We start from the raw sequence: 16,699 nt of genomic DNA on the forward strand, positions 1-16,699 counted from the left end.
AGTTTTTTTGTACCCCCTCTCCCCCTTATTGTTAATATAACTTTCAGGATTCATTACCCAAAGGTGTTCTACCATTGTTTTCTTCTTGAATAAACTTTCTCTTCTTTACATTAAAATGAAAGATAAAAGAGAGAAAGAATGCAGAATAAAGTGTTTTTCTTCCAGAAGAGTGATAAAAGAAGACATCTTTGAGGAAAGAGTGTTCTGGCAGAGATCTGCTAGAAGTGAGTAAGTGTTTCATGCAAACATCTGGTATAAGAACATTCCAGGCAGAGTAAATCACAAGTCCAAGTGTCAAAGTGGGTGTACAGTTGAAGTTTTAGAAACATTAAGGAAATAAAGGTGGCTAAAGCAAAATGAGACAGAGAGATGTGGCAGGTAGAGTAGGACTTGGAGGTTGCTGTAAGGATAGTTATTCTAACAGTGATGGAGGGCTGTTAGAGAATTATGAGCTGGAAAATGGTATCATCTTAAATTATTCTAGAAAATGTGTCTTGTCAGAAAGACATTCATAGAAAATACACACACACACAAAAAAAAACCAACAACTGATATCTTATTCATGTTCATCTTAAAAGTCAAACCCAGGAAAAGCAGACATGAAGTTTCAGGAAAGTAGAACAGATGAGAAAGAAAGGCTAATGTGAGGATATACTGTTTGTCACTATTACAAGTAATGATGCTCCGTCTCACTGGGACCCTCTGTGGAATGTTAAGAAATGTGTCTCAGAAGTGTCTGCCTGGTAGATAGGAGAGGAAATAATTTATCCTTGAGTTCTTACCCTCCACAGTGGTCAAGGGTGGGCCTACATGGTATTAAGACCACAACACCCTCCGGTTGTGATCTGTTAGTGCTGAGTGGGAATCCACAAGCTCCCATGTGATGAGTCAGAGAAGCCCCTGGACAGGAAGGGGAAGATGCCCGGGGCAGCCTGCAGGCAGGTGGTATACAGGAAGCTGCTGGACACCAGCTCAGAACCAGTCACTTAAGTCGTAACTGGAACAAGAAATACAGACCAGAAGATGTGCAGTATTTTATGGGAAGTGTAGACTATGGATTTCCAGATGAAATGTCTTCTGTCTAGATATCCTCTAAGAAGAGAACAGTTTCATGATCTCTTCCTTGATATTTTATTACAATCAAATCTTTTCATTACAATCAAATTTTAACAAAGTTTTCTTGCTTTCTCTCTTTAGAGAGCCTATAATAAAATTTATCCTGTGTATAAATCTCAAGGATGCTTTTATTCTTGATGGAGCAATGGAAGAGAGAGAGAGAGAGAAGAGTTTTTAAGTGTTAATTACATACAAAATTTTTTCAGCATTGAAAATAATTGTACACTAAGAGTACCTAACTTATTTATGTATTTGCAATTTTAACTACTTTAAATAGAGTATTTCTAGGAGAAATACTGCATGTAATATATGATTACAACTGCTATGTAGCAGTTTATACGTAACATAATTTGGTATAAGCTCTAAAGATGTCCCCCAAATGACTGAGTACCACAAGCCCAAACATGGGCACAACTGCATTAATAATACTGTGTATCGAGTGCTGCTAGTTTCTATAATGTTTGCTTTTTATACGCGTACAAAACAAAAAGGGTGGTGCTAATATACTTTCGGAGCATCTGCTAGTGCTGAGCTCTGTTAAAAAGTTGGAGGATTTAGCAGTAAACAAAGCCAGTACAGACCCCTGTCTTCCTGGAGTTCCCGTCCTCAGGGAAGGTTACTATCTGCACTGAGTCACGGATGCCTTGTAAGAGAAGCTGAAGAGCCTTTGACACCATATGTTATGCTGAGGCCACCACAAAATGCATCATTTTGGAAAAGAACGTTTTCTCCCTTCCAAGCCCTACTTCAGTGCTGTTCATTTTTAATATAGGGTGGATGGAATGGCTCTGGGACAGCGGCTAAGGCATTAACTTCTGTTTCAGTTTGCTGTTCTGCAGAAAGTACTGCACTGCACAGTTGCTAAGGTTGCATATTAGTAGATTCTTGACTTTATAAACTTGGAATTATACGCTGCTTTCCTGAAAGTAAGGGTTCAACCTTTACTGTTTTTAGATTCATGTAAAATGGGATGGATTTGGAGGCCCTGACTAGCTACAAGAAGCTCATCCCTTCTTCACTTTTTGCCATCACACTCAGTGGGGCATTTCAAAGTGTGTACGTCGTTGAACAGAACGCGTTTGCCAGACAGGGAAATTTGTGGGTTGAGGCTGTGTGGGCAGTGTGCTCCTCTTTCATCTTATTCAAATGTATTTCTTACCTTCTGCAGAGGGATGGCTCTGTTGAATATGTGTATGTTGTGCTTTATAGTATCAGTCAGTGCCTCTTTCAACACCATTCACAGTAGAGAAGGAGAGGGTTCATGGGGTACTGAGTCTGTCAGTTCACATCAAGCTGAAAGTTCTCACCTAAAAATGTTTCTTACTGTCCTGTTACTTGCAATCTTAACTTCAACTATGCCATGTTTCTTTTAATATCTTAGAGGAAGATAGAGAGATAAGGAAAGAAAACAAACATATGCCAAAATATTAGCAATGATTTGATTTAAGTGAAGGCCTTCTAAGAGTTTGTTGTCATATGCATATAATTTTCTATAGTTCTGAACATTTTTCAAAATGTGAGGTATAATCCAAAACATTCTGAAAACCATATAATGAGAAATAAAACAAAGAGAGGGAAGACCTATAGCATTAAAAAGACTGAGCATAAAAAAAATCAGATGATGGTAATATATTTGGGCCTTGTTTGAATCCTGTTTTTGAACAAACTATTAAATATTAGGCAGCTGGAGCTGTTTGAATGCACTGACTGGATTTTTGATGATAGTAAGGAATGACTGTGGTCTGTTTCTTTGTTGTTTTTATTTGTTTAGGTCTGATATTGGTTTCATGATGATGTTTTAAAAAGTTCTTCTGTTTTGAGATACATACTGAAGGATTTACAGGTGACATTGTGTGAACTTAGGAATTTCCTTTGAAAACTATCTGAGACAGGGCCAAGGATCTGAGGTAGGTTAGGATAAAGCGAAACAAGATTGACCCTAAGTTGATAATTGTGAAACTGAGTGGTGGTTACATGGGGGGTTTATAGTGTTCTCTCTACTTTATTTTTTTGTTTGTTTTCTGCTTAAAAGTTCAAACATAGTGAAGTGCTGGGGATCAGATTATTTGGGTTCAAATATGAGCTGCCCATTTATTTGTTATATATTGTTGAGCTAGGTATATTTAACTCTCCTGTGTCTAGTACTCTCACCTGTAAAGTGAGGCAATGTCTGGAATACACATCTCCATCATTAACCATGGTTGAGTGAGTTAATACATACAAACTCTTAATCAGCGACTGACCCTAAACAAGCGCTGAATAAATGTTCGCTATATTTTAACTTCGTTTTGTCCTTTCAAATCTAGGCTAAGGCTAGTATTTTTGAAAAATGCAATTTACCTGAGAACCTCAGTTTGCTTTACTCAAAAATTTCCCACTTTTGTGGAAAGAGTAAGTAGGAAACAATTATTGCTTCTCTGGAGGAGTATCAATCTTAGGCAGACAAATAAAAAAAAAAAGCCTGACACCATAATAAGAAATAACCAAAAATGTAGAGAGAAGAAATAGCTTAGCTGTAATTGTAATTAATGGGCAGAGTCAACTAGTTTGCAAAGAAATTGCTGTTCAAAAATACTGTTTTGAAAGCTAATTCAGCTTTGAACCAAAGACTATTGCCATTATAATACAGCTCACACTGATTGGAATTTTATCTCTGCTTCGCACACTTTAGCCATGAAATCGTAGTACTTAATTTTTGTTTCTTTTAATTTGGATAATCCACAAAGTATTATTTTGAAGATTTTGTAAAAATTCAGTAAGCAGTTTAGATCTATATGACTCATTTTCATCTTTTTAAACAAATGAACATTTTTTTAACATCAGAAGTAATCAAAAAGAATAACAGGGACTATTTCACGAACCTGTTGAGGAATGGTAAAGTAATTATTGAAATTGACCACTCATATATAAACAATCTGAATGACTTTGCAATTTATTACTTCTTGCTGTACAGTTGATAAAACTCATAAAACCTAACAAGGGATCAATCATTGTCTTTAAAGTGAGAAAGAGAGGGCTGTGTGTTCACAGATTATGGCAAATGCGTTATGCCTTACCGCAAGGTCAGGTACTAGCTACACATACAAATGATGGTGAACATGTGACGTGTACACACGTGTATAGCACAATAAAGTAAAGAAAGTATTCATCATTCATTAAATGACCAGTAGTAAGACACTTTCAAATTTTGTAGAAGCAATTTAAACATTCAAACTGTGAGTTCTTTCTAGCCTGTATATTAGTGAGAGGAGGATTGCCATTGACATGAAGAAGACTGTGCTGTTTCATCTCCACATCCTAGTGCCTAAGAGAGTGTCTTACAGTGGCGCCTGAGGCCTGAATATGCAGTTATTTTGAATGTTAGTGAAGTTGAGCCTGAGCCAGACTGTAAGTCAGACATAAACTATATGCTGCGGTGGGGATGAAGTTTAGGTTTTTCTTTAAATCAGTGCTTCAGTGAAAGACTTGGACAACATTTCAACATGTAATGTTTATTCATGTCTGGCAACGTTAACATTTAAGGAAGCATAAAATAGTAAGTACATTTAGATTTCAACAACCTAAGAGCCACAAACATTTTTCTATTTTATGCTTCGTAAATGAAAGCTAATGATAACTCACTGCGTTTTTCATATTTTCAGGAGTTTGATTGCACAGTCATCTTTATTTACTGTGAGCATGATGAAAGAAATCTGCTTGTACAGTTTAATTCTTTTCAGTTTAGGTAAATAACTTGCAGGAAAGAATCTCATTTTCCAAAGACTGGGGAATTTTTAGAAGTTCAACCTAAATTGATGTGACTCAAGATGAAAACATTAGTCAAATGAAATCTAGTTGAGATGAATATAGAGATATTTAGGGAAGCAAACAAGCAAACAAAAACATCAAACTTGAATATTTGCACACCAATATGGACTTCTTCATGGAGGACACATTTTGGAGGTTGTTTAGAATTTAGAAGTCTTACATTAGCTAAGCCATTGCCAGAAATCGACAGTTGAATCAACAGCTAAATGAGTTTCTTTCTTTCTTTCTTTCTTTCTTTCTTTCTTTCTTTCTTTCTTTCTTTCTTCCTTCCTTCCTTCCTTCCTTCCTTTCTTTCTTTCTTTCTTTCTTTCTTTCTTTCTTTCTTTCTTTCTTTCTTTCTTTCTTTCTTTCTTTCTTTCTTTCTTTCTTTCTTTCTTTCTTTCTTTCTTTCTTTCTTTCTTTCTTTCTTTCTTTCTTTCTTTCTTTCTTTCTTTCTTTCTTTCTTTCTTTCCTATGCTAACATTGCAGAGGAACTTGTTCCATCAAGGGCTTCTGTTTTTCTTCTCCGTATTTCTACAGTTCTTTCCATCATTTATGGTGACTTCTTCTGTTAACCTTTAATTTTCTTTAACTCATAACTTCTCGTAATTTGGTTTGCTGGTATTTTATTTGCTTTATTTTTCTCTTTGTCTGTTATATTAATCATATCCAATTATTATACTAAAGTTGACAGCTGTCAGAAAAAAAGTAAATGCAGAGGAAAACTAATTGCTTGCTTTTTTTTAATTTTATTTTTTAGGATTATGCTGAGAAGGAGAACACCATAGCAAAAGCTCTGGAAGACCTGAAGGCCAATTTTTACTGTGAACTCTGTGACAAGCAGTACTATAAGCATCAGGAGTTTGACAATCATATTAATTCCTATGACCATGCTCACAAGCAGGTAAGAAAGAGTGTCCAAAGACACCAAGTATTTCTGAACTTTTATAATAATTTGAATTGTGTAGACGGTATGAATATCATATTTTTTCTTTGCTGTGTGATTTTTAAAGATGTCATTCTGGGATAATAATTTGATTACTTACAACAAAAGTTTTAATTTTTTTAAAGAAAACACCAAAAGTAAAGTCTGAAACAAATAACTAATATAAAAAAATACCATTTATTTGCCTTTTAGTGATTGACAGTAATTTGAAAATTATATTCTTCAGGTGGTGATCCTCTGAATATTTTCAAATTTCTTAATTTTTAAATATGTTAATCAACTAAAGATACTTACCAAATATAAATGAGTCCATTCATAGTTTCTTATAGAAGGCATTTCCCATTTAAACTACCGTAAAATATTTTTTTTAAAGTTTTGGTATGGTAAAAACAATCTAGGGTTACTGGGTTGAATAAATACTTAATATGTATATGATTTAGTTTATTTTAATGCTATTTCATTTTCCCATTGATTGAAAAGCCAAGATTGATTTTTCCCCCACATTCTATGTAAAGATGAATTTAAATTAGTGACATCAGAAGTGAAATTAATAGTACAGATTTTATTTTCTCAAATATATCAATTCAACTGCATACGTTGTTTAGCTCACTTGATATGGTACAGCATGCTTAGTTATCATCAACTTACAAATATTTTCCTTTTTAGCCATCACTTACAAATATCATCCAAATACCATTTTTGGTATTAATAAAGGTACATTTTTTTTTAATCCCATGAGCTTGCACTAACTTTCTATTAAGATTAGAGTAATTTAGCATAAGTATGAAAGAGTGGGAGGAGATGATCACATTAAGTGCTTATGGACCAATGGCATCTATTTTCTTTTGTCAATTCTTCCATTATCTCATACCAACAAAACTAAGTTTGGGGAGGCTATTGCAGGGAGGACGTTAGCCTTCATTTATGTATGTCACTAATTAATGCAGACTAAACTTCATGATCTGCCCTTGCCTTCCTTTTTCCTGGTAGTAGATCCACTGGCAAACCAGGTAAGGAAAAGGTTTTGATGGAAATATCATTCCATTTCCTACATAAAAATGCATACATATAAATATACCATCGTTTGATTTGAACATTAAAATCCATCAGAAAATAGTATTGATTTCATTCTATGGTAACATGTGTTTTTTAATAAAAAGATTCTGGAACCCTCTTCCCAATGTGGTAAATCTAAGAAAGCTGTTTCTCTGATTTTTCCTAATATATTCCTGTGTTCCTTATAAAAGTGCAAAGGTAGAATATGCTATTTTATCAGCAGGGTATTAAAATGTATTTAAAAATTCTTTTTAGCTTCAGTCATGAATAAATATTTGCTGTTAGCAATTTTTAAAAAGTATGTATGTTTTATGGTATAAACTAGGTATTTGGGAAAGTGTGTGTATATGTGTATTTTAAGAATATCTTATCAACTGGGCATTAATATCCTTTGCCAAAGAATGCTTCATTCAGCCATAGGTTGCCTGGGAGACCAAACTCAGATTATCATGAGGACCTTTCCAGCTCCAAATTCTATGAAGTTAAGATGCCGTATACTGTACACAAATAACCTAAGGGAATTCAGGAGAAATCTGGTTTGCTCTTTTGAAGCTCCAATCACGTCATAATACTCAGGAGCGTCAGACTCTGGAGAGAGACAGACTATCTAAATGACCATGAATTCTGGTAGACAGCAGAGTCTTACTTGATTAAATTAACATAAGACTATGTTTCAGTAGCTGAAAATACTTGAATCTATATGAGCCCCTCCCCAAAGGATAGTAGCTCATCTTGGAGAGTGTCTTCCTAGAGAATGCACTCCCTTTTCGGAACAGAGACCTCATCCCCATGACAGCTATCTCTGTTTCTACCACAGAGTTTCCAAACCTTGGCCACTTTGAATGAAGTAGAGGGGAACAAAATTTTGAGGTGGGCAATTCAGATTTCTTTTTGTCCTGAGAACTGGAATTGAGATACCAAAAAGCCCCAGCAAAAACAAAAAACAAAAACAAAGAACAAAAAAACCCCAAACAAAAACAAACAAACAAATAACAGCTGCCTACTCTCTGATTACAACTGGACCTAACACTTGAAAATGTCATCTTGTGCTGTGGCTAAATGCATTGAAAAGTTTAGAAAGCTGGTGGAGAGGACAAAACAAATGCACAGAGAAAGAGATCTGTGTGGCCACGTGAAGGGACACGAGTATGGAAATAGCAATTTTGATTTTGAATGACTTTCAGAGAATAGCGGTCTTTCCAGCAGTTTATCTGTAGATTCTATCCCTGGATTCTGAGAGATACTTCAGCTTGCTACTAATGAATGAACTTAAAAGGAAAAATGAAGCAAAACCCTAGCTCAATACTTATTATTACTTGTGACCAAAAAACAAAACAAAACAAAACACCCTTTCCTAAAATATTGACCTGTCTCAGTCTCAAAGCAAATTTTTTGGTCTCCCATAGAAAACACCTACGTGAGAAGTACTAATACTCAACGTCCATGTAATTTATATTTCAGGTAGGAAAACCTTCATGTGATTAGGACACTTCTTGAATGGAATTAGAAAAAGGCAAAGAGGCCCCACATCTGATACAGTCTCTCGCTACAGGGATATGATTCCAAGGCCACCTGCTGCAGGGAGAAAGGGAGGGGGTTACTGGTGGAATGAGCCCAAGCCCTGCCACTTACCCACCTTGGGTGAAATAAACAAAGGCTTGGTTAATTCCTTTGTTCATTCTTAAGGAGGATAAATGAGAGAATGCACATGAACATACTCTGCAAAGTGTAAAAAAAAAAAAAAAAGTAAAAGCTCAATACTTAATTCATTTTTATTATTAATACTTACTAAAATTTCTTTTATTCCAGAATGTTCAGGACTCTGACAGTTTGCCTTTGAGACTTCCTTTATTTAGAATTCCCAAAAGGATCTATTTTTGCTTCAAAAAAGGCTTAGAGAGTCTGAAACATAGGGTAGACAATCTTGACCTAAGAGCTTTTTACCTCCCATATCTTTGCAAATCCATGTTATGGCAGGATATGTGTTGCATTTGAATTCTAAGCTTCAAAGGAAAATCTGTTTGTCTCACCCACATGCTCCTTGGATAACTTCAGAATCTCTCTTGAGCTCTTACCACTAAGACCTGCTAACACAGAGTTAGAAAGAGGAAGAAGCCCAGATGTATTGGCAGTGATCACAGTAGCTCACAAGTTAGAATTGATTTTTGAAATATTTTCTTTTTACCTTAGAAACTTGAAAACCTTTGGATCATAACCCTTTAATGGCAAAGATTCTTTTCTTTATATCTTCATCCCTCACAGCATCTAAGGCAGCATTCGGCACAGGTTAGACCCCCAATCAATGTTTTCCATACAAATAAATGTAAAGAGGCTGGTGTCAGATTCCTTTTGAGATTTTGTAATAAACCACAATTTCAGAGTAGGTAAGAGTTTCAAAACAATGAAATTCTTTACTTATAGATTTATACTTAGATGAAACTATTTGTAAGAGAATATTACGTATGAGAGTGAAGTGACTGTTAGAAGGTGGATGGGTATTTTGAATTCTTCCATATTCATGAGTATTTTTCCTTTGTAACAGTAATGTTACTGATTATAATAGAGCAACTACTTAAGTAGCATGTGTTTGGTGCATTCTTCAAACTGTTTCCTATATATAAAACTTTTTAATATTGATGTATTTTGGATGTGTATTGTCAATCATTTTTTCTTAATGTGGGGAAATTATTAAAAGCAAATAACACTTTCAGAACTACCTCAGAGGTTTCACTTTCAGTAGGGTAGCACACAAGAGACTCCAAAGGGCTCTTGTCTTAGAAAACAAACAGATCTTCTACAATATAAAATTTTTATTGAATTAGTGAGTTTCTAGAAAGGGTGATATCTCCAAAGAGCCATCCCACCACCACAGGAGGGTGGGGGAGCTGAGGCTAGTGGCGAAAACCTGGGCATGCGTGCAGTCATAGTAACCTCCAAGATGCGAAACTGAATGAAGAGGAAGCCCCACTGTGAGCTTTGTAGCCTGGAAATGAGCTGTGAGCAGCAGTTGATAAACTCTAAGACTTATGGATTAAAATGAATATTTCCCCTAGTTCTTGACTGAAACATGTACAAGGTACTCTGGAAAAAAAACAGACTTGATTTAGATTTTCCACTGAATATGATTAAGAAAATCAAAGGCCATAATCAGAGATCAAAATCTCAATGTTTTTTAATGAACTTCACAAACTGATTCCACAATGTGTACGTAAGGGTGAATACAATCCTAAAAAGGCAACTAACTGAAGTGGGGAGCTCTGTCCTACCAGGTACCGAGTCTGTTATGTGGAGCCCTGCTGGTACAGATACGGACAGATTGCTGAATGGAGCAGAATCCAGAGCCAGGACACGAAAACTCACTTACGTTTGGACATTTGTTACACAACAGAGATACATAGCACATCAGTGGTAAAAAGATGTACTTTCCAAAAACTTGTATGAAATGATTGGCTATCTTTATTCTTTTGATTTTAATAGTTAATTTAATTAATTTAGCTTTTTTAAAAAAAATAGATTGATTATTTCTTCACATAAAAAACAAATAAAAAGGCAAAATCAATGTCAAATCAGTTAAAGAGTTTAACATAAAAAGCAGAACTTAAAAAATTTTAAATATATCTTGGAAAATATTTTTATGACTAAAGAGTAGCATATAGATAATTAAAGCATTGAAAGCACACAGCATTGCAGAAAGATTGATAAGCTACATCAAAATAATATTTTATTACAAGGGATTTTCAGTAAAGAAAGTAAAAGGACAAGCCAGAAATTGGGAAAATATATTTGTAATATACATACCAAGAAAGACTTGGCATTCAGATCTTACTAAAAATATGAATGCATAAGAAAAATAAAAACCCAGTAGGAAACTGGACCAAAATAAGAGGAAAATTTACTAGAGAAGAAACACTAAATGCCCATAAATATATTACAGATTGGTCAAAAATGAGCAACCATTTTGCATCCACCAAATTGGAAAAAATAACTTTGATGATATCAAGTCATAATGATGTGCATCAAGGGAAAATCTTACACATCTTTGTGAAAGTATGAATTGATTTGGCAACTCAGAAAAACACGCTTACAAATTTATGCATTATCATACCAAAACAAAACAAAAAAACTCTTCTTTATAATAATATCTATGAACAACACAATTTGTAAATAAATCATGATAAATTCACACAATGCAAAATTATTCTGTAGTTCACATAAACTAACTATAGGTAAATATAACACGAAAGAATCTTAGAGATGTAATATTGAGTGAACAAAAAGTTGAGAAAGAATACACACCTTTTATTTTGTTCATAAAAAAGCAAAACTTAATGCTATTTTTTTTAAGATTATAAACATGTGACCCGTTCCTCTTTGGGAAATGGAAATTGGTGCATATGAAACTCAGGATGGTCGTTACTTTGAAGGGTGAAGTAAGGTGATGTGATACCAAAGGGTCACATAAGCATACAAACTATGTTCTCATTCTTAAACTGGATCGTGGGGTCAGTTTAAGGCTTCATGTAATTGCCTTCATATGTCAAATACTAAAGACTAAATTGTTAAACAAAGAAGTAAAGTGAAGCAGATGTTTTCTCAAAGCCTCTGAAACTATTCTGTCACAGTTGTAAAAGCTGCCTTAATTGCAGTAAAGTAGTAATTCAATATTAAATGGAGAATTATAATTGAAGTTATTGCTAACTTTTCCAGGTGCCATTCAAATATTTCACTGTTTTTTTAAGTCAGCATTTCTCTCCTATTTAGTAATTTATCAGGATCATCTTGTTTGTTAAACTTCAATCAATATCAAAGTTTTCAAGGGAAAAATTTAAAAGGCAAACATTTTTTAAATATTAAAAAAAAATTCATTTCCATTGCTCTTTCTTATTATCATTTTACCAGGCCAATTGCTTACTGTTAATGTAAAAAATGCACAAATTTTTATCATACTTATGTTTTTATAGAATGCTTTATTCAAAAGCCCAGAGAAGCACAGGATTTTTTAATGTGCATAAAATATAATTATATGCTGATAAGTGACAGTTTAAATGCAAATCATTATTTTAAGCTGCATAAACATACAAAATAATGGTGGATTTATTACTTTTAAAACATAGAAAATAGTTTTTCATAACAGAAAATACAGTTATTTTAAGAATAGGGAGGAGAGTGAGGCTCAGTGGTAGAGTGCATGCCTAGCATGCACAAGGTCCTGGGTTCAATCCCCAGTTCCTCCATTAAAAAAAAATAAGTGAGCAAATCTAATTACCTCCCCCTACAAAAAATAAACAAATGAATAAAACAAAGAATAACTATACATCCCAATATCCTAGGACAGTCTCACTTTGTACACATCATCCTGGCTTAATTATTAATAGAGTTCTTACTTAAGTAATAAATAACATGGTTGCAATAGATATGTTTATTGAAAAGCAGCAACATTTTTGGCTACATTTTTTAAACAATCATTTATATTTTAACTGTAATGTGTTTTTCTGCATAGCTTTTTCACAACATATGTGCTATAGATCTTTTTTGTTTTGGTTTGGTTTTTGATTTTAAGTGGAGTTACTGGGGATTGAACCCAGGACCTTATGCATGCTGAGCATGCATTCTACCACGGAGCTATACACACCCCCTTGGCTTTATTTTAGAAAGATGAAAATTGAATGTCAATGGCCTAGTAAGTCTGACCGTTCATGTTAGTTATATGTTTACTCAAACTCAGCAATGTCAAAGGAAGCTTTTAAAAAAATCTAAGAAATCACATACATTTTTTGTTTGTTTGTTTGAGGAAACTATATAAACATACATTTGTATGTTTAGCAAATGCACTTGAGTCAAGAGACCAGGCAGGCTCCATTACAAACTCCTGCTAAGGGCAGAGCTTTCCATCTTCGCCTTCCTGGGTCCATTTCTTCATCTATATCCAGAGAGATGAAACTAAATGTCCTCATTGGCCTTTCGGGTTCTAAATGTTAAAGATTCTGTATCCTTAAGTATAATATGTAAATCTGTGTGTTCATAAACAATCACGTGTATTTCCTTCTCAATTCTACATTTTCTAAGTGATTCTTTTGTATAAAGAGATTATTAGAATAGTTTCCAGTGAAGTTGTCATTCTGAATTCTAGTGATTGAGATTAAAAACATTTTTTAAAGTGGGAAACTCAATATCTGGTAAAAAGAAAAGATTTTCCCTTAAGCCCTTTCACCTGTTCATCCGCCCTGAAACTAGAGCCACACTGTGTCTGTCTTCTCACCTGGTGGCCTGTGGGCAATTCAGAGTTATTTTCTCTGTAAGAGATTTGTCACGCTGCTGCTATGAAAAGATAGAAAAGGGAATGATTGCCTTATTGCTGCTGCCCTTCAAACATCTTGATTCTTACTTTAGCGGCTTCAGTGTGGCTGAAATATCTCCCCAAAGGCACCGAAGTGACCTTCACCCAGCAAGTCAAGATTCAGTGCTTTATAGCGTGCTGTTTTGTCCTGCTCCAGAGGAAGTCTCTGTCAGGCTGGGTTGTTGGAATTTGCTGTCCTGCAGGGACTTGTATTGCTATAGAAATGGAGCCGTTTTATTCTCAGATTTGAACGTTTCCTAATCATTTAAACTTCTGTTCCATAATCTGATACTTGAGAAAGAAATCACCTCTATATTTGGGTGTAAATTTTCATCCACAAAACATTATTTAAAGGTTAGTAAGAAAATATGAGATACAGGTAAAGCCATGCATGATTCAATCCATTTCAAACATCCTTCCCAAGAGAAGCGCACACGTATGTCTAGCTCATCACTGAGCTGCACTGTTTTGACATTTTTTGTTCAAAAGCCGTGATTTGAATAGAATTAAACTGAAGGTTTTGTCCATTCTTGAGTCTGAGCCAGACTCTGGATAAAACACTCATTTCTAGTATCCAAAGCGATGCCATTTTCCTAAACTTTCCCCAGTGGTGCTGAGGTCTCCTTCCCTTCCGTCTTCTGCCATCTATTAGGTTGATGGCTGTCCGTTGAGTCAATTCATGTTCAGGGTAGACGAGAACTACTGCAAGTTTAAGCACAGGTTCCTGCTCTGTGTCACCTGCATGTAATTATTTTGAATAAGAGAAAAAAATGGAATAGTAGAGGAATGAACCTAATATTAGAGATTTTATTTTATAAAGTAAATTATGTATTGTAAGCCAAAAATTAAAAAATGTTCCTCCACCCCTTTGTGTTTGTTACTACTAAAATTTTTAGTTTTAGGAAACAGCAACAATAGCAAAGGAAACCATTTTGAGCCAAAGTATGTATCTTTATTTTTATCATAATGATTATTTATTAACTCTTAGGAGTATATTCTTCCTGTAGGTTACATAATGCCTTGATTGGTGGCATCAATAAAGCTGTATCCCTTTATTTTACTATTTTATTTTTATTGTACTATTTTAATGTTGATACATTAATAAATATATTTGATGAGGCTGTATCTACTTTGGGAAATAGTTTATTTATAGATTTGCTTTATAGATTTGTCTTACATTTATATTTGTCCTACCTATAACAGATTGATTCATACCTGTTTTTTTTTAATTGAGACAGATTCTGGGAATTATTCTTAACAAAATAAAATTTTTAAGAATAAAGTTGATCCAGAAAAGCTATTTAAACTCTAAGATTAGCATAATGTGAGAATTTGGGAGCAGTGGTTATCTTTAAGCATCCTGAGAATTGAATGTTTATCTCCTAATCAGATCAAGAACCAAACCTTAAATTATCTTCTCAGAGGATTATCTCATAATAAATTTCAATATTCTCTTGGCTTCTATAGAAATGAAGACACCAGGATTTCTGTTATCTGTAGTAGGAGGTGGAAATGGTATAGAACAAAGAAACTTTAATTCCAGATGAATATTGGAATCACCAGGACATGTTTAAAAAATAGTCATCTCAGAGTCTAGTAGAGGTCCATGACATATGTCTTATGTTTGATACTTTCCAGGTGACTGTAATATGAGGCCAGGGTTGAAAAGGAGAGTGGAGATACCAAGAGTCATGAAGTTACTGTTTCAGTTGCTGTCTGATGACATGTTGCATGTTTCTTTGATATTGAGGGATAGTAAAAGTACAGTTCTTCTTGATCCAGAACAATTGTTGAATACGTAATAGAACAAAGATAGAGAAGGAAACAAAGAGAATGGAGAGAGAAGCAGTTTGCGTATGTGTTCTGATTTCTCCTCCTCAGGACACGATCCAGAGATGGGGAGAAGTATTACAAAGATATGGAGAAAGTTGGTACCTTGGAAGGGGAATGCCTTTTGGGCTGCCTGCTCCATATCAGTGTGAAACTCAGCCAGTATCACAATACATTTGGCAGCAGAATGTGTTTAAGAAATGAGCTTTGCTGTCTGGCTTTCCCAGGATGTTCTGTTTAAATATCCAGTGGATAGTGCAGGGAATTTCCCCTTGCTCTTTTGGAGGGACTCAGAAGACAACTGATTTGAGAACCTGTGGTCTTGCCGTGGAGAGGGAAGAGATGCAGGTAGATTATGGGAGACAATGAGCACAGTGGAGAATATGACTGATTCCAAGATGTTTGTCTTGCCAGTGAAAATGAACAAGGGGTTGAATTTAAGTCACCTGAAGAGGGCTACTGAGTCCTGACCAAAGTGAAGAAACAAACGATAGGATATGACAGACTTGAGAGATGGAGGCAGCACACGCCCTGTGGTTAGAGAAATTAGATACTGTATGTAGAGACACTGTATGTATCTTTATTTATTTGTAAAGATACTTAGCAGTTATTCCAAAAATACCCATTAATAGTAATGTATCCATTTAAAAATAGGTTGGAATGCTGTACATCTTCTACCCAGAGGGGGATGACTCAGGTGGTGGGGAAGTTGATTTATTCAGAAAATAAAGAAGCAAACATGTCTTTTTACATTTATGACATAAATGTTCCAACCAGCGAAATATTTTACTGATGAGCATTTTATTGTTAATGATACAAATGTTTTTCGTTTCCTTTTTCAAGCTCTGACAATTGACCAAGTCCAACCAAATTGCCAGGATATTTCAAATTATCTCAAATTTGATCTTGAATAAGTGAAAAGTAAACAGCCTATAGAATGGTTCATGTATGATATTTGCCTGGCTACTTTAACATTTACCTATTTTTTAAGGATAAAATGAACTATTAAATTTAGAAGTCACCAGCTAGTATCTTAAACATAACTCAGTTTCAATAATCTAGATAATTTGTATAAGAACAAATCTTATTTGTAAAAATAGACAATAATGCCTCATAGATAACTAGAAATAGCAAGAAGATGAAGGCAAAAAAAAGTATATATACAAATGTATATTTGTATACATATGGTTATTATTTTTATATTACATCCCACCTGCATTCTTCCTTTATCCAGGAATATAAATATTTGCAGTCTTGGTTATTTGAGGTTGGGTAGCACTATAAGTAATTAAATCTCCATGAGCAGCTTTGACAAAGAAGAATTCTGGCAGTCCTTTAACTCACTGCATTTTTGTAAGATTGATTTCTTTATTATGATCACACCTTCGGATAGCAGTACATGATGGTATTTGCAACTCCGTCTTTGAGAAAAATTTCCTTTTTTGGGCATAAATGTCTTTTCTTTTACTGTATGTGTGGGTAATCTCTGCTTTTTCAAATTACCAAAGGTATGACACCTTTTAAAAAATAGAGAGGGAGACTTTGAAGAAGTCATTAAATTGGCAAACACAACTTGTGGTGTAACCTGATAGCCTCAGTTCTTCATATGCTGAAATGCTGTTGTGTCA

General features: G+C 34.5%; 1 protein-coding gene across 1 annotated transcript in view; it reads left to right on the forward strand.

The window, feature by feature from the left end:
* ZNF804A (zinc finger protein 804A) overlaps window positions 1-16,699 on the forward strand; it is a 244,311-nt gene that overhangs the window by 186,371 nt on the left and 41,241 nt on the right. The window contains exon 2 of the mRNA XM_074364006.1: window positions 5,663-5,806. Coding sequence (XP_074220107.1) covers window positions 5,663-5,806 — 144 coding nt within the window. The remainder of the gene's footprint in view (window positions 1-5,662; window positions 5,807-16,699) is intronic.

This window comes from Camelus bactrianus, chromosome 5 (assembly GCF_048773025.1).
Source record: "Camelus bactrianus isolate YW-2024 breed Bactrian camel chromosome 5, ASM4877302v1, whole genome shotgun sequence".
Classification (NCBI taxonomy): Eukaryota; Metazoa; Chordata; class Mammalia; order Artiodactyla; family Camelidae; genus Camelus; species Camelus bactrianus.